Source organism: Salmo trutta, chromosome 3, assembly GCF_901001165.1.
Source record: "Salmo trutta chromosome 3, fSalTru1.1, whole genome shotgun sequence".
In the NCBI taxonomy this organism is placed as follows: domain Eukaryota; kingdom Metazoa; phylum Chordata; class Actinopteri; order Salmoniformes; family Salmonidae; genus Salmo; species Salmo trutta.
In genome coordinates, this window is record NC_042959.1 from 33,975,384 (window position 1) to 34,002,413 (window position 27,030).

The 27,030-nt window shown below is 45.7% G+C and overlaps 1 protein-coding gene across 18 annotated transcripts in view; it reads left to right on the forward strand.

Moving 5' to 3' along the window:
- LOC115173703 (protocadherin gamma-C5) overlaps nt 1–14,789 on the forward strand; it is a 182,767-nt gene extending 167,978 nt beyond the window's left edge. For 17 of the 18 annotated variants that reach the window (XM_029732154.1, XM_029732146.1, XM_029732107.1 and 14 more), the window contains exons 2-4: nt 2,221–2,279; nt 8,328–8,425; nt 11,982–14,789. In XM_029732154.1, coding sequence (XP_029588014.1) covers nt 2,221–2,279; nt 8,328–8,425; nt 11,982–12,295 — 471 coding nt within the window. In that variant the 3' untranslated portion in view covers nt 12,296–14,789. The remainder of the gene's footprint in view (nt 1–2,220; nt 2,280–8,327; nt 8,426–11,981) is intronic. The other variant, XM_029732040.1, reaches the window with a different exon arrangement.
- The last annotated feature ends 12,241 nt before the right edge of the window (nt 14,790–27,030 follow it).

The following is a 27,030-nucleotide window of genomic DNA, read 5'->3' on the forward strand; positions in this document are numbered from 1 at the left end:
GTTTTTAATGTGGCTGCAGTGAGCGTCACACCGCTGGAATGTTGGGCCCCCCTACTCATTTTCAGATGAAAAATCAACTTGTTCTCTTTTTCCCCTTTACTGCCATGGCGACTGCCGCCAAACCGGCAGAGCGAACGGGGGAAATATACATCTGTCAGTCTGTCTCTCCGATTGAGACGAAATACCCACTAGACGAGCGGAGGAGATTAGATTACACATCCACCCACCTGTTTCTTCCCTCCCAGTCACCCTTCTCTAATGCAGAGGCCTATTCATAGTTCAAAGATCTGGGTGTCCCTGTTTTATTTACATTCTTGCAAATAAGATGGAACCAGATAGCCAACCATTAAAGATGGCTGCCTCGAGTCCATCTGCTCGTTTGAATCCATCTACAGAATCCATAACAGGATAGAGTTTGCACACAGAGCGAGTGATGTGTGTTATTGTGTGACATGAGATGAAATCGGAGACCCCGGGCTAGACTGAAATGTAAACCCGTAGTGGGTCATTTTGGCGCAGCTTGTAAACGCCACGTCGGTGGGTGAAGGTGTTATTGAAATTGGATAGCGTGTTTCTCGCTCTTACCCCTCTCGCTCTCTCCCCCATACCCTCTTCTACTCTTTCTCTCCCCCTCTTCTTCTCTCTCTTCCGCCCTCTCCCTGTCTGGTCTCTCTGTGGTAGAACACTTGTGTAAATAAGGCAGGGGAGGCGGGCGGCGGCCGTGCTAGTTTGTCTGGGGAGCCTCTCTCTTCTCTCCTGTTCTCTCCTCCTGTGTCGATTAGGAGGCAGAGTCTGGAACACAGCCAAGGGTCTATTCACCGCCTCACTGCCAAACCACAGAGAGAGAGAGAGGAAGGGAGAGGGGAAGGGAAAGAGAGGAGAGAGAGGGGATGGGACAAGAGGTAGAGACGGAAGAAAAATGGATGTGGGTTGGGACTTTTGGAATAAAGAGAGATGGGGTGAAAGAGAAGGAGGTCAGAGAGAGGCTTTTATCTCTTCTAAAAAAACAAACAAATCTTCCCTCTCTCCCTCTCTGGTCAATTTGGCACACTTTATCTGTCCATATTAAAACAACAAACAGCTGCTATATTCAGCTAATGCTTATTTTCTATGACTGCTCTCTCCCTCCCCCCATCTCTCTCTCTCTCTCTCTGTCTCCCTCTCTTTCACTCTCCCCCTCTCTTTCTCTCTCTTAAAAAAAACAATTATAACATAACTCAAACGGAAGGAGTTTGCATTTTCTCTCTCTTCTCCTCCCCCTTCTCTCTCTCTCTGGCTCCTGTTGAAAAGCACAATCAGGTCTTTTATGAGTGGGCCGTGAATTACACAGGCACTCAATTAGCTTCTATCTCTCCCAACAACCACTGACTGCGTGAGGAGTCCTTCGGGGCGCTCAGACATGGCCCTGGGGATCTTAATGATTCTAGTAGCATGTCAGAGTTCTTATCGCTGTGAATCACCCAAAACCACATTTTAGACCAGCACTGTTTATGTGTCACCTATTTGTATTGACTCTGGTGAATCAATGTTAGGGACTTTCTCATCAATGAAGCCCTGGTCTTGTCTGAATCGGATAAACAAAGACATTGATCATGTAAAAGCTTCAGTGGAGGCTTTGTAAAGTTTGATGCACTGGATTGAGGATAGAATCCTCAATGCAACAACAAGGACACATCTCTACTCCATATCTTATGTAATCCCATACATTTAGTTGAGTTTTTGTTTTGTGCCTGTAATTGGGAGCGGAGTCCCTGTCTCGGTGTGTGTCTCTGTGCGCTTCACTGACGTTTTCTGCTCCATGGATTTCAGAACAAAATGGCCACCCATCCAGGCTGAGAGATGTATGCCTTTTTATTCGTCCCCCTGACCACAGGCAGAAAGACTACACGCCAGAGGAGGCTGGTGGGAGGAGCTTTAGGAGGACAGGCTCATTGTAATGGATGGAGTTAATGGAGCAGAGTTCAACATGTGGTTTCCATGTGTTTCATACCGTTACATTGATTCCATCCCGGCCATTACAATGAGACAGTCCTCCTATAGCTCCTCCCACCAGCCACCTCTGGTACACGCACGCACGCACGCACGCACGCACGCACACACACACACACACACGCGCGCGGATAGAGACTCGAACGATACACGCATAAGACAGGCAGTCCCCTGGTCCTGTTGGTGTGTAGAAACAGAGATTTGACATTGTATTTTGTGTTCTCTTCACAGCAAAAGCCTCCTAACGCCGACTGGCGCTTCACCCAAGGACAGAGACCTGGACCCAGTGGGTGAGTACATAGACTCTTCTACACACAAACACACACGCACGCACACACACACACACACACACACACACACACACACACACACACACACACACACACACACACACAAGAGATGGGGAGACATAGATTGAGCGATGGCTAGCAAAGAGAGAGAGAGATGGGATTAAGGAGAAGCTGTGGTCCTGTGAGGCTCAGTCGGTAGAGAATATGGGCCAGCCATACATAAAATGTATGCACGCATGACTGTCAGTCGTTTTGGATCATTTCGCATCTGCTAAATGGCATTGGGCTCCTGAGTGGCGGAGTGGTCTAAGACACTGCATCTCAGCGCAAGAGGCGTCACTGCAGTCCCTGGTTTGAATCTAGGCTGCATCACATCCGGCCGTGGTTGGGAGTCCCATAGGGCGGCGCACAATTGGCCCAGCAATCGTCCAGGTTCTATGTCTTTGTAAATAAGAATTTGTTCTTAACTGACTTGCCGAGTTAAATAAAGGTTAAATAATAAAATGTAAAAAAATACATTATATTAGGACATACTCTGCTTACAGGCCCATTGTGCGCAGCAGAGGTGATATCAGCGACTTTGTGACTTTGTGTAGATGAGAATCTGGAGCTCCTGAGATTCCATCTGAGCCCCGACTCCTCTGAGTGAACAGTCAGATTCTCCAGGCTGCTCTCTGCCTCACACACAAAATGGCCGCCATTCCGCTCCCTCCCTCCACTCTCACAGAGTCTGTGTGCCATCACTCAGTACTGCTGAGGAGAGTAGGGGAGCAGAGTGAGGGGGGGAGGGGGGGACGTAAGTGCACTAACATATACACATTGTAGCTCATTGATCGCGTTTGTGTTTCCATCTGGGTGATAGCATCTGATTGACCACTTGTGATTTACTGTTTGGACATCGGTGATTGGCTGTTTCATGGTGGTAGAGGGGAAACTGCATCTAACTGACATAAATCAGTTTGTCTGTGTGTGACTGTTTGCTTCCTTCATCGGTTATTTGGCCTACATTGTGTGCCAAACTGCTGATCACGTCGCAACAGTTTCCACAACAGAACTTTTACACAACACATTCCATGAGTCAAGAACCATCTGAGTGGGTGAGGGGGGGGGGGGGGGCTCTGCAGTCCTAGCTTGCGTCTCCTACCACCCGGGACACACACACACACACACACACACACACACACACACACACACACACACACACACACACACACACACACACACACACACACACACACACACACACACACACACACACACACACACACACACACACACACACACACACACACACACACACACACACACACACACTTTTAACAAGGAACAAAAAACATGAGAGCTTTCCATGTTGGAAGCCACTGAGGTTATGGATACATTGGAAACCATCCATTTGGAAAACCTGACTTTCTTCTCTGAAACATTATGTGGATGTCAAAGGCTCAACACTTTTTCCACAGAAACGTGGAGCTCCGCTGGGTTTGTTGCCTGGTCTTTCCCTGGCCGGTAGATCCAGATAGAATAGTGTAACGCTCCTCTTGTGTTTCCAGTCTCTACAACTACAGTGGTGATCACATAAGATGGACGCCGAAGCGAGGCACGAGGTATCAACGTGTGTGTTAGTGTAGAGAGTGGGGTCACTTTATGGCCTCGACAACTTGTTCTGGATCAGTTTTTTTTCAGGCACCCGTGAATAGGTCATGTGGAAACTGTTGTAAGGGAAACTGATCTAAAACCAGTTGTTAAGGGCAGAGAGTAGCTACAGTGGTTCTTCCTGTAGGTATGTAGAGCTCTGCAGTACTGTGTGTAGATACCCCTGACCCCTGACCCTTTCGCTATAGCTCAGATTCACTAGCCTGTGCCGAGCTGGGCTATTGGTCTCTCTGTGGATGGTCAGACCTTGATGAGGATCTCTGATTGGTTCACTTCTGTGCAGTGTGACGTTTTTAGTTTGTGCGCTGTGTGTATTTCGTGGTGGTTTTACTTAGCGTGGTGTGGTTGTGTAATCGAAGACTGTAGAATATTTGTCCCATTTAGTTTGGTGTAAAATAGGTTTTATCCCAAGTAGAGAGTATGCGTTGAGTTTGCTGCGTTTCCCCAGACACAATGCCACTTGTAGATATCCTATAGCACTATGTGGTCTTCTTCTCATATGCCTCTTCCCTGGAGGCCAGAAAAGAGTGCTTTGAAACAACTGTCTGATGAGAGATTGGACCCAGCTGGCTGAACAGGAACGTCTGAAGAAGGACTGGAATGTAATCTACTTTATAGAAGGATTGGACAAGAGTTCCCATAGTTGAAGTGGACAGTAGAGTTCAGGAAGCGGTTGAAAGGCTTCCTCCTAGATAAGATGCCTGTTTCATGCATGGTTACAGAAGCAGCTCTGACTGACCAGTTAGAATGATCCCTCTGGACATGACCAGTCATCATCTCAGCCACGGGAAGAGATAGTCCTGAAAGCAGGAAGTGATTATTCGGACCACATGAAAGTCATAGAGCAGGGAGAGGCTAATTAGTGATAAATAAGGCGTCCTCTTTGTCTCTCTAGTCCACAAAAGGAAACCAATCAAAATGGCAGTCCTGCTGGCTCCACGCTTTAACCTGGTCTGGTTTTCATTTGGGACGCTGGCACTGGTCAAGGACTCTTTCGCGCTTTGGCACATAAGTAATACCCCCTTTAAAAAAATGTGGCTTAACATTTTGGCAAGCTGGACCGCACCACTTCTTAAAAAGAAAAATCTTGCTCTCTCTCTCCCCTCATCTCTCTCTCTCCATCCTGGTTACTTTCCCAGTCCATATGCTTTTGTCCAGTGGGTTTTTAATTGGTTCCAAGCAGAGACCAAAGGAATGGCATTCGCTTATTTTTTTTTACACACACACACACACACACACTTTTTTTACTGCTGTTCATAGAAGGCAGTAAGCTGGATGTGATACTCTCACGTCCTTTTAACCCCTCGCGTGCCATTCTGTTTCTTCTCTGGCGCTTCAAACAGGGGCACAGCCTTTACCCACAACCCCCTGGTGCCACTGCTTTAGGCCATCAAACAGCTACTGAAATGGTCCAATCACTGAGGGACTGATGTTGATCAAAACCATCAGTAGAAATGCCAGACCTAAATCTGTGTGTGTGTGTGTGTGTGTGTGTGTGTGTGTGTCTCTCTCTAAGAGGTATGGTAGTTGGTGTAAGTCGGTGAGTGTAATCAAGAGCAGGTCTACTCCTTTTCTCCCTCTGCATGCAAAATGAGACTTTAAACAAAACAACCCTTTGAAGATTTACGCTGCCCATATGGAAAAGTTCAACACTCCGTGTGTGTGTGTTGTGTAGCCAGCTGTTCCCTTTTAATGTGGTGTCATTATGTTTCATCACATTTACTACATTGTGTTGTGCTGGTGGCCATTGTTTAAATAGTGAGCCAACATGTTTCAGGCACTTTTATTTCTGTTTCCAGCAGACATTTTGAGCAAAATGTTTGGAACATAAAATCGCAGTATCGAATCACAATACATTTCGTATCGCCACCTACAGTATCAGTCAAAAGTTTGGACACACACACTCATTCCAGGGTTTTTCTTTATTTTGGCTATTTTCTACATTGTAGAATAATAGTGGATACATCAACACTATGAAATAACACATACAGTTTAAGTCTGAAGTTTACATACACCTTAGCCAAATACATTTAAACTCAGTTTTTCACAATTCCTGATATTTAATCCTAGTAAAACATTCCCTGTCTTAGGTTAGTTTGGATCACCACTTTATTTTAAGAATATGAAATGTCAGAATAATAGTAGAGAGAAGGATTTATTTCAGCATTTGTTTCTTTCATCACATTCCCAGTGGGTCAGAAGTTTACATACACTTAATTAGTATTTGGTAGCATTGCCTTTAAATTGTTTAACTTGGGTCAAACATTTTGGGTAGCCTTCCACAAGCTTCCCACAATAAGTTGGGTGAATTTTGGCCCATTCCTCCTGACAGAGCTGGTGTAACTGACTCAGGGTTGGGATGGTGTTCTTCGGCTTGCAAGACTCCCCCTTTTTCCTTCAAACATAATGATGGTCATTATGGCCAAACAGTTCTATTTTTGTTTCATCAGACCAGAGGACATTTCTCCAAAAAGTATGATCTTTGTCCCATGTGCAGTTGCAAACAGTAAACAATTGTTGGAAAAATTACATTTGTCAGCAATAAAGTAGATGTCCTAACCGACTTGCCAAAACTATAGTTTGTTAACAAGACATTTGTGGAGTGGTTGAAAAACGAGTTTTAATGACTCCAACCTAAGTGTATGTAAACTTCCGACTTCAACTGTATGGAATCGCGTAGTAACCAAAACAGTGTTAAACAAATCAAAATACATTTTATATTTGAGATTCTTCAAAGTAGCCACCCTTTGCCTTGATGACAGCTTTGCACACGCTTGGCATTCTCTCAACCAGCTCCATGAGGTAGTCACCTGGAATGTATTTCAATTAACAGGTGTGCCTTGTTAAATGTTCTTTTATGGAATTTATTTCGTTCTTAATGTGTTTGAGCCAATCAGTTGTGTTGTGACAAGGTAGGGGTGGTATTCAGAAGATAGCCCTATTTGGTAAAAGACCCAAGTCCATATTATGGCAAGAACAGCTGAAATAAGCAAAGAGAAACGACAGTCCATCATTACTTTAAGACATGAAGAGCACTCAATCTGGAAAATTTCCAGAACTTTGAACGTTTCTTCAAGTGCAGTCACAAAAACCATCAAGCGCTATGATGAAACTGGCTCTCATGAGGACCGCCACAGGAAAGGAAGACCCAGTTACCTCTGCTGCAGAGGACAAGTTCATTAGAGTTACCAGCCTCACAAATTGGAGCCAAATAAATGCTTCAGAGTTCAAGCAATAGCCATATCTCAACATAAACTGTTCAGAGGAGACTGCATGAATCAGGCTGTCATGGTTGATTCGCTGCAAAGAAACCACTACTTAAGGACACCAATAATTATAAGAGACTTGCTTGGGCCAAGAAACACAAGCAATATACATTAGACCGGTGGAAATCTGTCCTTTGGTCTGATGAGTCCAAATTTGAGATTTTTGGATTATCCGCTGTGTCTTTGTGAGACGCAGAGTAGGTGATCAGATGATCTCTGCATGTGTGGTTCTCACCGTGAAGCATGGAGGAGGAGGTGTGATGGTGCTTTGCTGGTGACACTGTCTGTAATCTATTTAGAATTCAAGGCACACTTAACCAGCATGGCTAACACAGCATTCTGCAGCGATACGCCATCCCATCTGGTTTGCACTTAGTGGGAAAATCAATTGTTTTTCAACAGGACAATGACCCAAACACACCTCCAGGCTGTGTAACGGCTATTTGACCAAGAAGGAGAGTGATGGAATGCTGCATCAGATGACCTGGCCTCCACAATCACCCGACCTCAACCCAATTGAGATGGTTTGGGATGAGTTGGACAGCAGAGTGAACGAAAAGCAGCCAGCAAGTGCTCAGCATATGTGGGAACTCATTCAAGACTGTTGGAAAAGCATTTCTCATGAAGCTGGTTGAGAGAATGGCAAGAGTGTGCAAAGCTGTTATCAAGGCAAAGGGTGGTTACTTTGAAGAATCTAAAATCTAATTTGTTTTGTTTAACACTTTTTTTGGTTACTGCATTATTCCATATGGTTTATTTCATAGTGTTGATGTCTTCACTATTCGACTACAATGTAGAAAATAGTACAAATAAAGCAAACCCTTGAATGCGTAGGTGTGTCCAAACTTTTGACTGGTACTGTAAGTATCAGCATAATATTGTATAGTGAGGTCCCCTGGACCTTGTGTATTTGTGTGTGTGTGTGTGTGTGTGTACGTCATCTTCGTTTCTCTGCGTTGCCTGCAGGCTGTGTCTGCTAATCATCAGACCCTGTAACTTGATATCGAAGACCACCAACCGTCACACCAGGGACCAGCAACACACAATAACACAAGCAGAAAAGATTACAGTTCTAAAATGGCCGCTGGTTGTTGACATATGTGTCCTCTCTCTCGCTCCGTCCCCGCAGGGCTGGAGGTCCCCCTGAGATGGCCATGGGAACAGGACCCTGGCCCAATCCCCCCACTGAGGCCGAGCAGCTCCAAGCCCTGATGGCCGCAGCCAACGGTGAGTCCAACACTTCTCCATTAATCTCTCTCTTTTTCTATCACTTGTTCCCATCCTCTACCACTCTCTCAAGCCCTCTTTTTTTACGGTCTATCTGCAGACCCTCCATATCATACTCCATCCCTCTCTTTTCATCACCACCACATGCCTATGCCTCTGACATTCAATAGTTTCCTCTCTTTATTCCTCTCTCTCTCTCTCTCTCTCATTGTAGTGTTGTATAATGGAGAGAAGGGCAGAGTTGGGGAAGGTAGGGAGGTGTCAGGGTTTGTTCCTGTTTGGTTAGAGGGCATGAAGCCAGACTCATTGATAAAGCCCGCTCTATCCTCATTGATGTTTCTATGGCCCACTGTACTGGCGCACACACACACACACCAGTTCAAAGACTATGTCAAATGCTACCAGCGGTACTCCAGATATATACAGTAACTATTACAGAAACCTGTTTAATGCAATACTATTACAGTCCTGAGTGTTTGCACTGTATGCAGTTCCCACACCTGCGAACATATATTAGCAAACAGAACGCAACACACAGTGTTAGCGCGCGCACACACACACACACACACACACACACACACACACACACACACACACATCACACAGACACACACAGTGTTAGCACACACACGACACAGACACACACAGTGTTAGCACACAAACACATGTTCTCTTGCCCGTGCAGAGCAAACGATTCAGAGCTGTATGACATCACAGCCCTTCCCCCTATGCTTTTTCTGCCGCAGTTACTGCGCACACACACACACACACACACACACTGCGAGTGACTCATTCTTGGGCTGTTGCTGCAGATTGTCTTCTAATCACTCCAACACAGAAACACATCAGATTGGCCTTGAGAGCAGGGCCCACTAACACACACACACACACACACACACACACACACACACACACACACACACACACACGCACACGCTCATACACCTCTGTGGGGTAAGGCCTCTTACCACACAGACTCCTGTCATTGTTTCCATTGTCATTATTACCATTGACACATCAAATGAAATCTATTTTTATTGGTCACATGCTTCCTAAAACAACAGGTGTAGACTAGCAGTGAAATGTTTACTTCCGGGTCATTTTCCAACAATGCAAAGTATAACGCAAAGAGAAAAAATAACAATAGAAATATTGACACAAGGAGTAAATACACAGTGAATAACTATAATGAGTAACAATAACATGGCTATATCCAGGGAGTTCCAGTATCGAGTCGATGGGCAGGGGTACGAGGTAATTAAGTAGCAGTCTTATGGCTTTGTGGGTAGAAGCTGTTCAGGGTCCTGTTGGTTCCAGACTTGGTGCACTGGTACCGCTTGCCATGCTGTAGCCGAGAGAACGGTCTGTGGCTTGGGGTGGCTGAAGTCTTTGACAACTTCTTGGGCTTTCCCCTGACACCACCTAAAAGGTCCTGGATCGCAGGGAGCTAGGCCCCAGTGATGTAGTGGGCTGTACTCACCACCCTCGGTGGCGCCTCTTGCGGTCGGATACCTTGCAGTTGCCGTACCAGGCGGTGATGTAGCCAGTCCAAATGAACTTTGTGAGGATCTGAGGGCACATGCTAAATATTTTCTGCCTCCTAAGGGGGAAAAGGCATTGTCGTACCCTCTTCACAACTGCGGACCATGTTAATTCCTTAGTGATGTTGACGCCGAGGAACTTGAAGCTCTTGACCCGCTCCACTATCGCCCCATCAATGTGGATGGGGGCGTGCTCGCCCCTCCATTTCCTGTAGTCCACGATCAGCTCCTTTGTCTTGCTGATATTGAGGAAGAAGTTGATGTCCTGGCACCACACTGCCAGATCACTGACCTCCTCTCTATAGGCTGCCTCATCGGTTATCAGTCCTACCACCGTCTTGTAGTCAGCAAACCTGATGAAGGTGTTGGAGTCGTGCGTGTCCATGCAGTCCTGGGCGAACTGGGAGTACAGCAGGGGACTAATTTAACGCACCCCTGAAGTGCGGCCCACGTGTTGATGGTCAGCGTGGAGGATGTGTTGTTGCCTACCCTCACCGACTGTAGGCGGCCCGTTAGTAGGTCCAGGATCTAGTTGCAGAGGGAGGTGTTCAGATCCCAGGGTCCTGAGCTTAGTGATGAGCTTTGAGGGCACTACGGTGTTGAACGCAGAGCTGAAGTCCATGAATCGCAATCTCACATAGGTGTTCCTCTTATCCAGGTGGGGGAGGGCAGTATGGAGTGCAATAGAGATTGCGTCATCTGTGGATCTGTTTTGGCGGTATGTCAATCAGAGTGGGTCCAGAGTGTTTGGGATGATGGTGTTGATGTGAGCCATGACCAGCCTTTCACAGCATTTCATGGCTATAGATGTGAGTGCTGCGGGGTGAGTGCTAAAGATGTGAGTGCTACCTCCTCCCTCCTAGACGCTGCTCACACACACACACACACACACACACACCGGACATGATCCTGAGGTTTCCATTAGGAGAGTGATAGAACGTTCTGTCTCTGGCTGGATGATGTCTTTTGGTCATCACAATGAGATAGAGGAAACCCTCCCTCAGAAAGAGCCAGAGCACGGCTACCAGACGAGTCACGATGACAACTGGAAACAGAGGGATCAGAATGTTATTCAAGGCAGCTAGATGTTTATGCAGTAGTGCCATCAGGGCCTGCTGTTCCTTGACACTACCAAACAGAGGATGCACAACCAGGATAGCACAGTTAGTTACAAAGCAGAAATAACCTTGTGGAAGAAGCTATTGTCCCAGATTTGTTTTCTCTGAAGTCTAATTATACTAGCTTGTGTGTGTGTGTGTGTGTGTATGTGTGTGTGTGTGTGTGTGTGTATGTGTGTGTGTGTATATAGATATATATATAGATGTGTGTATGTATGTATGCATGCATGCATGCATGCATGCATGTATGTATGTATGTATGTATGTATGTATGTATGTATGTATGTATGTATGTATGTATGTATATAGATATATATATATATATATATAGATATATGTGTGTGTGTGTGTATGTGTGTTTATGGCTGCCTGCGCTGTGTGTAGCAGAGCCAGAGAGCAGGGAATAGCGGAGGGGGCGTGTGTGTGTGTCTCTGTAGCTCTGCAATGCAGGGGCTGGGAGAGAGTTATGAGCTAGAAGCTACGTCACCCGTACACAGCCAGAGCACACATAATGGAAACACACACACACACTCAGCAATGAACACAGACACACACCATAAATGCAAAATGTTCTCCACCTCGACAAAATGTCAGCACACATTCATCATTTTGTAACACCAGTCTCTCTCTCCCTCTCTCTCTCTTTTTTTCTCACTCACGCTCTTGCAGTCTCTCTCAATTCTCTTATTTTCAGTCCAATTAGCTTTACATAAGCATGCTAACAGTTTCACCAAAGCAATGAGTGCTTTAGCATATAGACAAGTCATAATGGAAATGTAACAAATCGTGAGCATCAATGTATTTTGCAAGTCATCACTGCAATGTCAGAACACCTTATTCATATGTTCCATCTCTCCCCTCCTCTCCTCCTCCCCGCTCTGCCCCTCTTTCCCCCAGAAGTGAGCGAGGCGACCGCAACCCTGGGACCGGGCACCATGGGACTCAGCACCCGTTACAGCCCCCAGTTCACCCTGCAGCACGTGCCCGACTACCGTCAGAACGTCTACATCCCTGGCAGCACGGCCACCTTGACCTCCAACCCCCAGCAGCAGCAGCAGCAGCAGCAGCAGATGCTGATGCAGCAGCAGATGGCAGCCCAACATCAGGCCCTGCAGGCCCAGCCCTCTGAGGCCGCCGCTCAGCCTGAACCCCCCAAGGCTGCCCAGACCCCCGCCTCCAAGAAGAAGTCCACCAAGAAGGAGAAGAAGTAGGATGGGTGGAGGATGGATAGATATGGAAAATACGATGAGAAGAGAGAAAACCGACCCGATGAGAACTGAAGTCCCCCCTCTACCCCCCCAATCCCCTACATCACCTCTCAATGCGTTTACTCTAACCAGGGTCTGGATTCTATTGGTCACGCTCATATGATAACACGAAATACGGAGATGTTTGCAAATGTTTGTCTTTGGGCTCTTGAATCTGGAATGCGTTGAAGGTTTAAGAGCGAACAGCGTTGACATTTTGTTCTCTTTCTGAAAGCTATCTAGAAACAGTTGTTTTTTGGAAAGCCTGTGTTCTAAAAAAAAACAAGTGTTAATACTATTTGCAGATATGGAAGACTGGGGGTTCAGGGGGGGATTGTGCTTTGGTTAAATCAATGAATTTGGATTCACTTCAGACACAGCCGTTTGAGTGTAAGCAACTTTGCTTGGATAACAAGGCTTTGGCCAGTGACGTATTCACAGGTGGATATTTTAACCATGTTCCATAAGATCTTTCATGTTGGATCATAATTAGAATTCCTTGTTTTCCTGAGATGGAAAGTAGATCCTTGTTGACTATACTAGATTGCCATGATAAGATTCCTATATAGGATCAGCCTTATAGGATCCTACAGCACAGCTCTTTGGGACAGGGGAATGGGTATTCCATTGCACTGGTACAGTAGTATTCCACTCTGCATGTTCCTATTGTGTTCAAACCACAGACCTTCTAGAAGATTCAACTATGCATTGAATTAGTGTTGCAAAGAGGACGACCACCTTCAAAAAAAAATACAGGTCGACAAATCCCCTCGTGGCATTTACCTGACGTGGTAGCTAAAAATGATCAATATTATTTTGTAAGCATAGTTAAATGGTAAGATTTGAATCTTTCACTGTTTTTATGACCTGAGCATGAACCCTATTAGAAAACTAGCAGCAAGGGGGAAGGGCATGTTATAGTACAATCAGCCCTATTTGCTGGCTTGGTGGCATAGTCGGCGCTGCCCCCTTTTAAAACTACCCAGATGGGTGTAGAGACCCTCCTGCTGTCCACCCATGCACCTCTATCCCCTCCCCTCACTGGCTGTCCCACTTTGAGAGTCAGACCATAGAGATGCACTGTTCATACGATAAAGATGAGACGTAGGGTAAAAAAGAACTTCAAAGGAGAGATCTGTAACGGCGTGCTTAGGAGTTAGACACTTCTTAGGCAGCTAGAGTCTAGATTGAGTGTTCATCCCTTTCTACGTACCCTGAAGTGCTAATGATTATATTTGTTGATGTGGGAAGTGTTTTTTGATGACACAGTAGTATAAGATAAGCATGAAGTCTTTTCTTTGCCGTCGGTCTGTCCGTCTGTCCGGCAACTAGCTGGACACCACTGCATGAAGAGGCAGCTTGCAGGCTGGGTTCAAGGGGGAGTGGAGAGGGGTGGGCTGAGGGGTACGACATCTGGGTCGGTACAATTAGATTGACGGGGAGAGGGGCAATGACCTTGGCTCTACTCACTGAATGTACACAGGCACCACTGTTGACCCTCCATCCTAGTCCACCCCTAAACGTCGTCTAATGCACTGACCCAGGTTCGAGGTCAACAGAGCCAAGCACATCCCTCCATGTCACAGAGGAGATACCACTTCAGAAGCAGGGAGGGGGGGGACAGAGTTAGCTCCTCGCTGTATCTATCCCCTCAGTGTAAATCCATTCTGGCGATGCTAACCTCAGACTCTCCCCTTGCTTCCATCCCTCCACCCGCTGGTCCTGTGAAGGCTCTTCCCCTCTGTAAATAAACACTAGTCCTGTCGATGGTATGAGCCAATTGTTTGTATAGTACGGACCACATCCAGAATTTTCAAACTAAAAAGTCCCCTCTCCTCAAGGCGTGGCTTACTGGAATGTGTTGTATTTGTTTTTCAAGAAAAATAAGAAAACCACAGCGGAGGAGAAGAAAAAAAAACGATCTCTGAAATGTTCTTCAACAGTTTGTGTTGCAATGTAGTAACTCAGCACCGTGAAGGCCAACTAACTAACTCTTCAGTGTAAATATAAAGAAAGTTGCTGACGACTTTAGACGATAAGTAAACAGAGTGACACACACGTAGACTAGTTAACTTGTGATGTGTTGCGCATATTATTGTGTTCATTTTCTCTCTCTCTATTTTACTACCCTGTAAAGAAACGAAACGAGAAAAAAAAAATGATATTGAAAAGAAATGTTTCTATCCTCCTGTAACCTTTTTCTGTGCTTTATCTTGTGCATTTGCGCAAGAATGCCTCTCTGTCCATATGAGCAAATGATTATAAATATTATATATGTGTGTGTACGTCCGTCCGCTGCTGAATTAATCCTCTCTCGTGCTGTAATATCTTTCTTATGAAATGCTTCGACCTCCCACGCTCCTCCCGGTGTTAATCTCTTCATTTTTATGCTAATATTTATATTGCTGTTTTATTTTCTCTTGAACACTGACATTTCAAATAAAAGGCTCTGAAATCATTAAACGCTCATCTTCCGTCTTTTCTAAACATCCGTCTTGGTTTGTATGGTAACTAAAATACAATAACTTTATTTTCCCCAAGGGAACTTAAGATGGTGTCTTTTGTTCTGTATAAAATCACAATACAAAAAGTCAACACAATTCACAGTGCAGAATGATACAGTGTTCAAGACAAACACAAAGACCCGTTGAATATAATTGGGTTCCTTGAGTGGTGCAGCAGTCTAAGGCACTGCATCTCGGTGCTAGAGGCGTCACGACAGATCCTGGTTTGAGCCCGGGCTGTATCACAACCATCCGTGATCAGGAGTCCCGTAGGGCGGCACACAATTGGCCCGGTGTCGACCGGGTTAGGGGAGGGTTTGGCCGGGGTAGGCCATCATTGTAAATACGAATTTCCAGATTTGAAATTGTAGCATAATCACGTATCATGATTATAGATGGGCATTACAGTACATGAAATAAGTAAATATTCCTGTCTTTTGTTTGCCAGGGGTTTTAAGTGGCAGTAGTTCTGCATCTGTTCACTGAATAGTTGTAGTGTTTCTCTGTTTTAACTGTGGCCCACATCCACCAAGCTTCATCAGCACCACGCTCTCCCACAATCCCCTGCTCCCAGCAGACTCAGCTCCCTCCCACGCCCGTTTGAAGTATCTTCTGCGGTGTGAATACGGAGGGAAATGGGATGAGGGGAGGGTGAAAGAGGAGACGAGATGAGAGACGATGTTTCCTCGGCAGAAATGTGTTATCCTCCTACAGTCTTCTAAGTGAATGTGGACACGCATTATGCAATACATATCTGTAGACTAATTTGGAGATTTAAATGAATCACATTCCATACGTATGTAGGGCAATCTATGCAACTATGCAGAACAGTATACAGAAATGTATGGGAAGAAGGTGTTGAGCTTTTAGGTACATCAGCCCAGTGCTATATAACCACTACACTTCTATACAAGGCTACACAATTCTTTGTAATTGTTGAACTACTTTAGCGTCACACTGATATAATTAAGCAATAAGGCACGAGGGGGTGGGGTATATGGACAATATACCATGGCAAAAGGCTGTTCTTCTTCACAGCCCTAAGCCCTGCGTGTAGCTCTGTCCTTGAGCTGTTCGTCTGTTGATGTTCTGTATAATGTTTCATGTTTTGTGTGGACCCCAGGAAGTGTATCTGCTGCTTTTGCAACAGCTAATGGGGATCCTAATAAAATACTGGCAATATAACAAACCCGCGAGGTGCCTTATTGCTATTATAAACTGTTCACCAATGTATTTAGAGCAGCAACAATAACTGTTTTGTCAGCCAATCAGCATTCGGGGCTCAAACCACCCAGTTTATAATACAGAATCATTCATACCATGACACATCACGGCTTCTGCTTGACTAGCATCAGTGGGATCCTAGGGGCTTCAATCCGGACCGCAGTAGATCCGCGTTATAGCACGATTGACATTTCAAGGAGCTTGCCCGATTCAGCAGACATGCAGCGTTTACCATTCCTTGGCCCATTTTGAATCTAGGCCTTAGGCGACACCTCGCGGAACCCAATTGAGAAACACCTTGAGCTCATTATTCTGGTGGTGTAGACAGAGCCGGGGGTGTGAATCAGAGGGATACGGCTGTTGTCCCGCGAGCGTGATTCAATTCCTCCGACTAGGGTTGAAATCCGACTCGTCTATCTGTTATAGCCTGACGGGATTGTTTAAATATGATGAACAGGTAGGGGTCATCAGGGCACTAGCGTGGCTCAGAGAGGTTAATGTGTGGCCAGCACCAGTCTCGTTACTCGTCTGTTAGCCTGTAATATGACGAACAAGCCAGTGAGATCAGAGATGTGGTGCGGATCAGAGGCGTCACGCAGGTGTCAACCCCTACAGGCTCTGTTCCTGCAACGTGGGTTTAAATCCTGCTCTCACTTAAAGGAAAATTCCACCCAAAAACTGCATTAAAGGGAAAACTCCACCCCAAAAATGATCTTTCGGGAATTTCTTTCACTAGTCCATTGTTGACACAGTCTCAAAATGTTTTGCTATGCAACTTTCAAAATACAGTATGATGCATTTTGCGTAGCATCTGATGATGCAAAATGCATCCTACGGGGACGATCTCTGTATTTTGAAAGTTGCATAGCTTGAAAACTGGATTGCTGACAAGCAAAACATTTTAGGGACTGTTTTTATTTTATTTATTTATTTCACCTTTATTTAACCAGGTAGGCAAGTTGAGAACAAGTTCTCATTTACAACTGCGACCTGGCCAAGATAAAGCAAAGCAGTTCGACACATATAACAACACAGAGTTACACATGGAGTAAAACAAACCTACAGTCAATAATACAGTAGAACAATAAGTCTATATACAATGTGAGCAAATGAGGTGAGATAAGGGAGGTAAAGGCAATAAATAGGCCATGGTGGCGAAGTAAATACAATATAGCAAGTAAAACAATGGAATGGTAGATTTGACAGTAGATGAGTGTGCAAAGTAGAAATACTGGGGTGCAAAGGAGCAAAATAAATAAATAAATACAGTAGGGGAAGAGGTAGTTGTTTGGGCTATTTATAGATGGGCTATGTACAGGTGCAGTGATCTGTGAGCTGCTCTGACAGCTGGCAGACTATGTCAACAATGGACTATTGAAAGAAATACCGAAAGATCATTTCTGGGTGGAGTTTTCCCTTTAACGCTGTTAGCCTAAACTGTTTGGCTAAGGAGAAGAAATGAGCGGGTAGGTTGAGAGCTCAAGTGTAGCTCAGGGGGGGTCAAGGCTGGTGTTCCACAGTAGCTGCATGTGTGTAGTCCTCGCGACACGAGTTTGAATCCAGCTCTCGCCAGAATCTTCAGTTGTAGACTTCCTGTGAAGCACATGCAACACCACTTGAGCGGCAATAAAAAAAAAAGTAAAAAAAGTAAAAACAAGAGGGAGATTGTGGTTCTACAGGTGCTTGTGTTATGTGGTTGACTGCACTGCAAATAGTTGAAGTTGCAACTAGAAACTGGTTGCACATTGACAGTCAGTTCAATGTCAAAACAGAGACACAGGAAACCTCTATTGTACGGCACATGAATAAAACACTGGGCAGTTCCAGAATTACATAAAGAAAGTCCTTTTTCCTGTCCTTCATCATAGCAGTGAGGCCTCTTTTCCTGATTTGCGTTCTCTTTGCTCAACTCCAGAAAGTTGGGTTGCAGGCAGGCGTAGGTTTCAAGGCCTTATACAAGAGCTTACACAATAACAAAACATCTATAAATATCCCGGTGCACATCGCTAACCAAAACCAATGGAATGGGTCCTGACTCAGAGAGGAAGGACTAATGTGAGCCACGCAGGTGAATCAGGGGTCAAGTCCTTCCCCACAAGGGGAACTCACCCTTCTATTCTGATGACTTAGCTAGCCTGCGACCTCTTGTGCTACACTACTCCTGTGTGCTGTTGCCAAGGCAATGGTCACTCTAGTGTTCTGAAAGGGCCCTGTTCTGTTTCTCAGCTTCTTCAATAAACCCTCCAGTTGACGTCATTAGCTCAGACCCAAGGAATTCTGGGTAAACTGGCAGAACGAATGGGCTCTGGAAAACAAGCATATGCTGCTATTAGTCAGCCTTGGCACGGATCAGGACCATGTGCAGGAAACATGCTATAGAACGTACCCCCACACACTCACACAGACACAAACATGAGTCAATAGCATAGCACGTGATTGTAACCCAAGCCAAAATCTGTAAAAGTAGATGTCAGGGGTTAAATGGGTCATTCGGAGGTGGGGGAGCCATCCCCCTCTGTCAACCTGTCCCCCTTGCACACGTTTATACCTGGTGCTAACATGCATCCTTTTTCCTGATCTTGTCCATATTCTGGTTGTGCCCACATTTTCAGACACATTGCATTAAAACGTGTCTCTTATTCGTCCACATTGAACGGTCCCTCCCTGTACACAAATTATTTTACAGATATTCTTTCAAAAATAATGTGTATTTATTTTAAGACACATATTGATGCCACAAGTCAATGGTGCCCCCTGTCAATTATTTTATAGGATGGGATAATGATGATTTAAATGGAAGATGTGATCACAATCAGACCACAATGCGTCTTTTAATCGTCTACACCTGCCCGAAAATGTGGGCACAATCAGAATGTGGACAAGATCTGGACAAAGGACATATGTTAGCACCAGTTATAAAAAGGGCTCCTGATTCTCCCAGTGACAGGGATAGTGACGGTCCTCGTGGTCCCCGTGTGCCACAGACTTCCTGTGACTGTGACCGTGCAACAGGAAATGATGCGTTGCCTTGGGTGAAACACAACAAAGGGGGGATTGTTATTTTATTACCCCCTCATCTCCCTTCATTAGACACATTCCCACCAATCAGACTCACAGATACAAAGACATGTAGACAAAAAAGGTATGTACACTCACAAGATACACACACACACACACAGATCAGGAATGTATAGCCGGGTCATCCATTGGGAAGAGCATTAGGGAAAACCCAGGCCCAGCCAGTCTGACAGTAGCCTTGACAATTAGCTGTCTTTGTGTGGTAATAACGTTAGTCTGGCATTCTGGGCACAGGACATTACACATCGTCATACCCCGAGTGACACACACCAGACTCACACACACATTGAGCACAAACACCATGCGCAGGCTTCCACACAGACCCTATGGCTCCCTCTGAGAAAACAAAAAACAAATGTGGGGTAAGATAAAAGTGCCAATATGGAACAAAAAAAATCTAGCTTGCATAGATTGCTGAGTCCATCTTAAACTGCTCGAGAAAGACCAAATGAACAAAAAAAGAAACAAATGTACACAGAAAGCAGAGGCAGGAATGACAGTAACAACTTCTCAACTAAACCACCCAGGCAGAAGAGGAGTAAGAGGGGAAGGGGAAGACAGAGGAGGAAAGGAAGTCTCGGGAAACGGGGATCTGATTTCATGGGCAGCCGTCTGATCCATGTGAGGAAAGCAGGATGAGATGCGAAATGTGTCTGGCGGGACAGGAAATACATTTACGCGCCTTTTTAAGCTCTTTCTGCTGCCATTACAGCTTTGGCCCATCCAGGGGCCAGGAACCCCCCCCCCCCCCTCTACCCAGCACCCTACCCCCAACCCAGCATCCGGGCAGCTGTCCCACTGACACAGGATGAAGAGCCACAGTGCTTTTACAGCGTAATATCGGCGAACACAAATAGAAATTACAGCTCTGGACAGACACAGGATTTAATACAGGGAGAAAGTCTGTGTTGCGATGTAAAGTCTATGTTATGTCTATGTCTGGTAGAGTTGTATGTCTCCTCCTGAGCATCAAACGGTAACCTAAAGGGAAATACAAGATGATGATATCTGTGTAATGATGACTGCAGCAGAGTTATGTGTTAATCTCCACTCGGAGACACCAGCCAACATAACAGGACTGGCAGAGAGAGAGATTTTTGAAGATTTAAGCAGAGGGGAAATGCAACATCTGTTTCTGGTGTTGGCCCCTGAACGGGGGATACAGGGAGGCAGTTTAGTGTCAGACCATTCACACAGAGAGGAAACAATACCATACATGGATGGTCAATCTCACACATACCTCTAAACAAACACACATATGGTTTTTGCACTTACGCATATTTGGTCATATAAAATACAGCACATACTGACACACACGCAGAGGTTTGAACACGTTTATGCAGACAACTGGTAACAAAATGTCCTTTTAATTCACTCATGCAACGTGACTCCGGTGACGTAAAGTGAAAATGGCGGGGAGTGAACTTGAGCTGTGGTGGACTGAGGGACATGGAGAAAGCCATTGAGTGAAAGGGCTGGGACACAGTCACCGCGTTGCTGAGGCTAACCCCTCTGCTTTAGAGAGGCACAGCAATGCTGCGGGCGCTAACTCAGCTAGAGCCGAGAGATGTCCCCTAGCCCGGCCTAGCCCAGTGAAAGGCTAACACAATGCTCTCTTTCACTGCAGCAAACTCTCTTCTCTCGCCGTCGGAAAAGCCCTCTCCTTGTCTCCTCTGCCAAGAGTCCCTGTGCCTGTTTTCTCAGCTGGGAGGAAATCAGACAGAGAGACAGAGACAGACAGAGACAGACAGAGACAGAGAGAGAGGAGGAAAAGTATTCTCACTCCTCCATGAGGTACTGGCTGTCCCAATTTAACCCCAACAAGAGCACAAGTCAAAGATCCAAGTTGTGAAATACATTCGCTCAGCCGATTGCAGTGCTATACGAGGTAGCTGATGCGGAAACGGAAGGAACTCAAGCGCCTCAAGAACTTGGTTATGAAAAGCTCCAAACAGTGAGTCTAAATTGCGTAGAACAGCACTGAACTAAATCAAATGGAGTAGAATAGCATTCGTTAATCATGATGAAAGAGAGACTCATTTGTGGGATCAAAAGCTTCCATCTGGTGCTGTGGCTTTGGGGAAATCGCCCCCCCCCCACTCCTCTCCCATTCCCAATACCCTTCTATTCTAGCCCCTTAACCCTCCTAGTCTAGCCCCCTTAACACTCCTCCAACCAACCACCCCTGTCCCCAATCTCACTCACCCCTTCCTTCCCTACTCCCCCAAAATCCCATTCCAATCCCCCTCCCCCTATTCCCAGTTTCTCTCCGTTCAAGCTGCAAAACACATCATCAGCACTTCGCACAGCAGAAATCCATTTCCTCCAGCTCTGCAGTTGACATGGAAACACTGCTTTCCCCCCCCTCTCTGACAGTGGAGGAAGAAGGTAAGGGGGGGGAGAGTTAATGAGGTGGAGAGGAGATTAACAACAACAAAGGGAGCGATCTTCCCTGAAGGATTCGAGGAGCAGCCCAAAGTCTCTGAGTGCTGTTGTGTAGCTGTGTCTTTAGGAGACAGAGGAAATCCTCTATCAGAGAACCCTGGTCCCTCATACACACACACACACACCCACACGCACAAACACACCATTTTCTCACATACCAGCCTCACACGTTCACCAGGTGTTGAACTGACTGCTGTGCGTGTGACCGTGTCTGTCTGCATGTGTCTGCGTGTGAATGGGGTCTGGCGTTACTGTGTGTTCTCCATGTATTCTTAAAGCTAGAACGGGAGGGTGTTGACAAGTGGATAAAACTGGTGAACGCATACTAACGTCTTTGTGTAACGGAGAAAATAAGTTTGTGTCACAGGCGGCTGGTGGCACCTTAATTGGGGAGGATGGGCTCATAGTAAAAGCTGGAACGGAATCCGTGGAACGGTATCGAACGCATCAAACACGTGGTTTCCATGTGTTTAATACCATTCCATTCCAGCCATTATTACGAGCTGTCCTGCCGTCAGCAGCCTCCTGTGGTGTGTGTGTGTGTGTGTGTGTGTTTCTTACCCGGCCCGTCGGCCAGAGAACGCAGAGCGTGTTAGACACGCAGACTTTGACATGGAGGCATGTCGACATCGCAGCGCCATGGCGACAGAGGTTGCCGAGGAAATGGGGCAGCTGTTGCATGGATATTTGAGGATAATAAGCGTTCAATATAAACCCCTTCTCTTTCACCCCAAACCAAACCTTCCCTGGATCAGAGACTGGAACGCATTCAGTGGAGAAACTATCCTAAACATTTATCTGACTTTCCTAAGCTACAGCCATGGAACTAGAGATCAGCTTACAGCAGCAGTAGGCTACATTTCCCCAGGCCCGACTACTAACTACATTTGCAAAAGTCCCTCTGTGAGTCTAGTATGACAATGATAACTATAAAATAGCTTTGGTGAAACAGGCTTGTAACAGCCTAAAGCCCTTCTACGTCATGCAAGACTTTGAAGTGGCTTATAAAGACAAGCTAACAACGGAGGTTATGGTTGATCAAATCAGATCCTAGTCCTGCCACGCCACCTAGTCCAGCCATCAGCCAGACCTTAGACAAACACAAACCCTGCCATCTGAAGAGTCATATTCGGTAGCCCCAACCCCCCTCCCCCCAAACTCCTCTGATAATTCACTGCCTTGTGTGAAGTCTGTGTTCCTGCTTGCATGAGAGAGAGAGAGACAGAGAGACAGAGAGACAGAGAGAAAAAAATATTTGGTCTGAAGCCAAAAGGTAAAATACTATTTTGTTATATACAGTTGAAGTCAGAAGTTTACATACACTTAGGTTGGAATCATTAAAACTCGTTTTTCAACCACTCCACACATTTCTTGTTAACAAACTATAGTTTTGGCAAGTCAGTTAGGACATCTACTTTGTGCATGACACAAGTCATTTTTCCAACAATTGTTTACAGACGGATTATTTCACTGTATCACAATTCCAGTGGGTCAGAAGTTTACATGCACTAAGTTGACTGTGCCTTTAAACAGCTTGTAAAATTCCAGAAAATGATGTCATGGCTGTAGAAGCTTCTGATAGGCCTTGAAATACATCCACAGGTACAATTCCAATTGACTCAAATTATGTCAGTTAGCCTATCTTCAAACTCAGTGCCTCTTTGCTTGACATCATGGGAAAATCAAAAGAAATCAAGACCTCAGAAAAATAATTGTAGACCTCCACAAGTCTGGTTCATCCTTGGGAGCAATTTTCAAATGCCTGAAGGTACCATGTTCATCTGTACAAACAATAGTACACAAGTATAAACACCATGGGCCCACGCAGCCGTCATACCGCTCTGGAAGGAGATGCGTTCTGTCTCCTAGAGATGAACGTACTTTGGTACGAAAAGTGCAAATCAATCCCAGAACAACAGCAAAGGACCTTATGAAGATGCTGGAGGAAACAGGTACAAATGTATTTATATCCACAGTAAAACGAGTCCTATATCGACATAACCTGAAAGGCCACTCAGCAAGGAAGAAGCCACTGCTCCCCCCCAAAAAAGCCAGACTACGGTTTGCAACTGCACATGGGGACAAAGATTGTACCTCCCAAGCCTCCCCCTTTTCCTCTGGTCTGATGAAACAAAAATAGAACTGTTTGGCCATAATGACCATCATTATGTTTGGAGGAAAAGGGGGAGGCTTGCAAGCCGAAGAACACCATCCCAACCGTGAAGCACGGGGTTGGCAGCATCATGTTGTGGGGGTGCTTTGCTGCAGGTGCACTTCACAAAAAAGATGGCATCATGAGAGAGGAACTGTATGTGGATATATTGAAGCAACATCTCAAGACACCAGTCAGGAAGTTAAAGGTTGGTCCCAAATGTGTCTTCCAAATGGACAATGACCCCAAGCATACTTCCGAAGTTGTGGCAAAATGGATTAAGGACACCAAAGTCAAGGTATTGGAGAGGCCATCACAAAGCCCTGACCTCAATTCTATAGACAATTTGTGGGCAGAACTGAAAAAGTGTGTGCGAGCAAGGAGGCCTACAAACCTGAGTCAGTTACACCTGCTCTGTCAGGAGGAATGGGCCAAAATTCACCCAACTTATTGTGGGAAGCTTGTGGAAGGCTACCCGAAACATTTGACCCAAGTTCAACAATTTAAAGGCAATGCTACCAAATACCAATTGATTGTATGTAAACTTCTGACCCACTGGGAATGTGATGAAAGAAATAAAAGCTGAAATAAATCACTCTCTCTACTATTATTCTGACATTTCACATTCTTAAAATAAAGTGGTGATCCTAACTGACCTAAGACAGGGAATTGTTACTTGGATAAAATGTCAGGAGTTGTGAAAAACTGAGTTTAAATGTATTTGGCGAAGGTGTATGTAAACTTCTGACTTCAACTGTAAAGCTAAGTAAATACGTATACTAAGCTACCAAGCCGCTAGGACAGAATAGACCTGGCGGCACCTTCAATTAGCACTGAAGAGTGAAGTTAGATGTGTGGAAACTCTTAAGCCCAACAATAGCAGGAGAGTTTCACAGCCCACCCACCCAAATGCAGAGGCTTTTGAAGCCCCAATGTCTTATCCCTGTCCAGAGGTCATTACAACACAGTACCCCATGGATGTTAAAAATAACACTGCAAGGAATAAGTACAAGAAAAAGCTCCTCAAGGACAATCTAGAGACACTATTTGCTGACTGCTACAAAGAGGGGAACGTCAGCAACTTAATTTTCCACGCAGACCATCCTCTGGCATGTCACAGTGCTATAAGGGCACACTACCCCTATGTCAAGAGAGAGGGTATTGGCCCAGGGTGGAAACTCAGAATACTAGACATTGAGGAAGTTGAAACAACCTCTGTCAACGTGTACAAGTCTGGTACAGTAATGGTGCAGGGCATCCTCGTTCAGTTCCAGCAGGACTTTTATGGGATCAAAGAGAGAGCACAGCAGGAAAAGCTCTCTCTCTCTCTCTCTGTGTGACGACTCCCCCATCCTGAGTGAGTCTGATCACACCTCTTCAAACTGTCCTGCAGACGAGGATAGTCAACTCCCCAGCACTGAACACACCCAGGTCCCACAACTGCACTGCTCCTTTATCATTGAGAGGGATAAATTCACAGCTGGACAGAGACATGATGGAGCTCAGAGAGCTAGTCCACACAATTTAGACAGAACCAACCCACAAAAAAGACCAGCACAACAAGACCCCCCCCCCAACAAAACCCGGAGGGCTGAAGGTGGAGATGGACGGCAGTCTGAGAGAGCTGGCTGCTCTACGGACTGAGGTGAGAGAACTTAAAGAGGCACACATGGCACTGAAGGAAGACGTGAGAAACCTGAGGTGTGACAGAGAGCAGGACACTCCCCCAGAGAAGCTAGCAGAACAGTCCACCTCAGACCTGGACCACAACGCGACAGACAACAGCCCTCCTGTCAGCTCCCCTGATAGCCCTCCTAACAACCCCCCCACATCCACTGAGGACACACAAAAGCCAGAGATTGTGCTCCTCATTGACTCAAACAGCAATGGTCCCCCAGCCACATCATAATTCACACGGGCACAAATGACCTGAGGGCCCAGCAGGAAATGGTGGCAACAACACTCAAGGGAGTGATTGAAAAAGCTTCTTCCACTTTCCCCAACACACAAGTGGTCATCTCCACCCTGCTACAACGAAAATACTTTCACCCTGCCACCATACAGCAGGTTAATGCAAGCATTTCCCAAGACTGTGCCTCAAAACCAAATGTATACCTGGCCCACCACTCCACCCTGGACTTGAACAGCCTTTATGACCAGGTCCACATCTACAAGGCAGCAATCCCAACTTTTGCCAGGACCCTGAAGGATGTCACCCTCAACCGTAGCCCCAGCACCTCATACAGGAGCAACAGAGCAACGGACACCCCACTCAGACCAGTGAGACACCCTCCCAGACCTGCAAAACCCGCTCCCGAAGGACCTGCACAGAGAGAACCCATGTCAAGAGGACCCAGACCACAGCATCACCAGCCACACCCCAAACAGCTAACACCACCCCAAGCAAACCCTGGCCACACCCTGTAGGCCCCCCCATCCTGCAACCTAAGAGATATGTATCAGATGCTCAACATGCTCAGCTCACGTTACTGTGATGGTCCGGGCCTAAACCACACAAAAACAACACTAGACACTATGGAACACAAAGATTTGACTTTCTCATCCTCGAATATACAAGGTCTGAAATCATCAGCCTTCGGCATAAAGAGCAGGAACCCAGACTTCATCAAAGAAATTGGAAATACAGACATTGTCATCCTACAAGAGACATGGTATAAAGGAAACAGACCCACTGGTTGCCCTCTAGGTTACAGAGAGCTGGTAGTCCCATCCACTAAACTACCAGATGTGATACAGGGAAGAGACTCTGGGGGTATGCTAATTTGGTATAGAGCAGACCTAACCCACTCTATTAAATTATACAAAAGAGAAACATTTTACATCTGGCTAGAAATGAATAAGGAAATTATCTCAAAAGAGAAAAAAAATCCTCATGTGTGCTACCTATATCCCCCCAATAGAATCCCCATACTTTAACGGTGTCTGCTTCTACATCAATTAAATAGAATATCATCCATTTCCAGGCTCAGGGATATGTACTTGTCTGTGGCAAGCTAAATGCCAGAACTGGACAAGAAACCGACACCATCAGCACACAGGGGGACAAACACCTATTCGGAGTTGACAGCATTCCCTCCCCCATACGCCCCCCTAGACACAACTACGACAACATAACCAACAAAAACGGGTCACAACTCCTGCAGCTCTATCGCATGCTGGGTCTGTACACAGTCAATGGTAGACTTCAAGGAGACTCTTATGGTAGGTACACCTATAGCTCATCCCTTGGCAGTAGTACTGTAGATGACTTTATCACTGCCCTCAAATCAAATCAA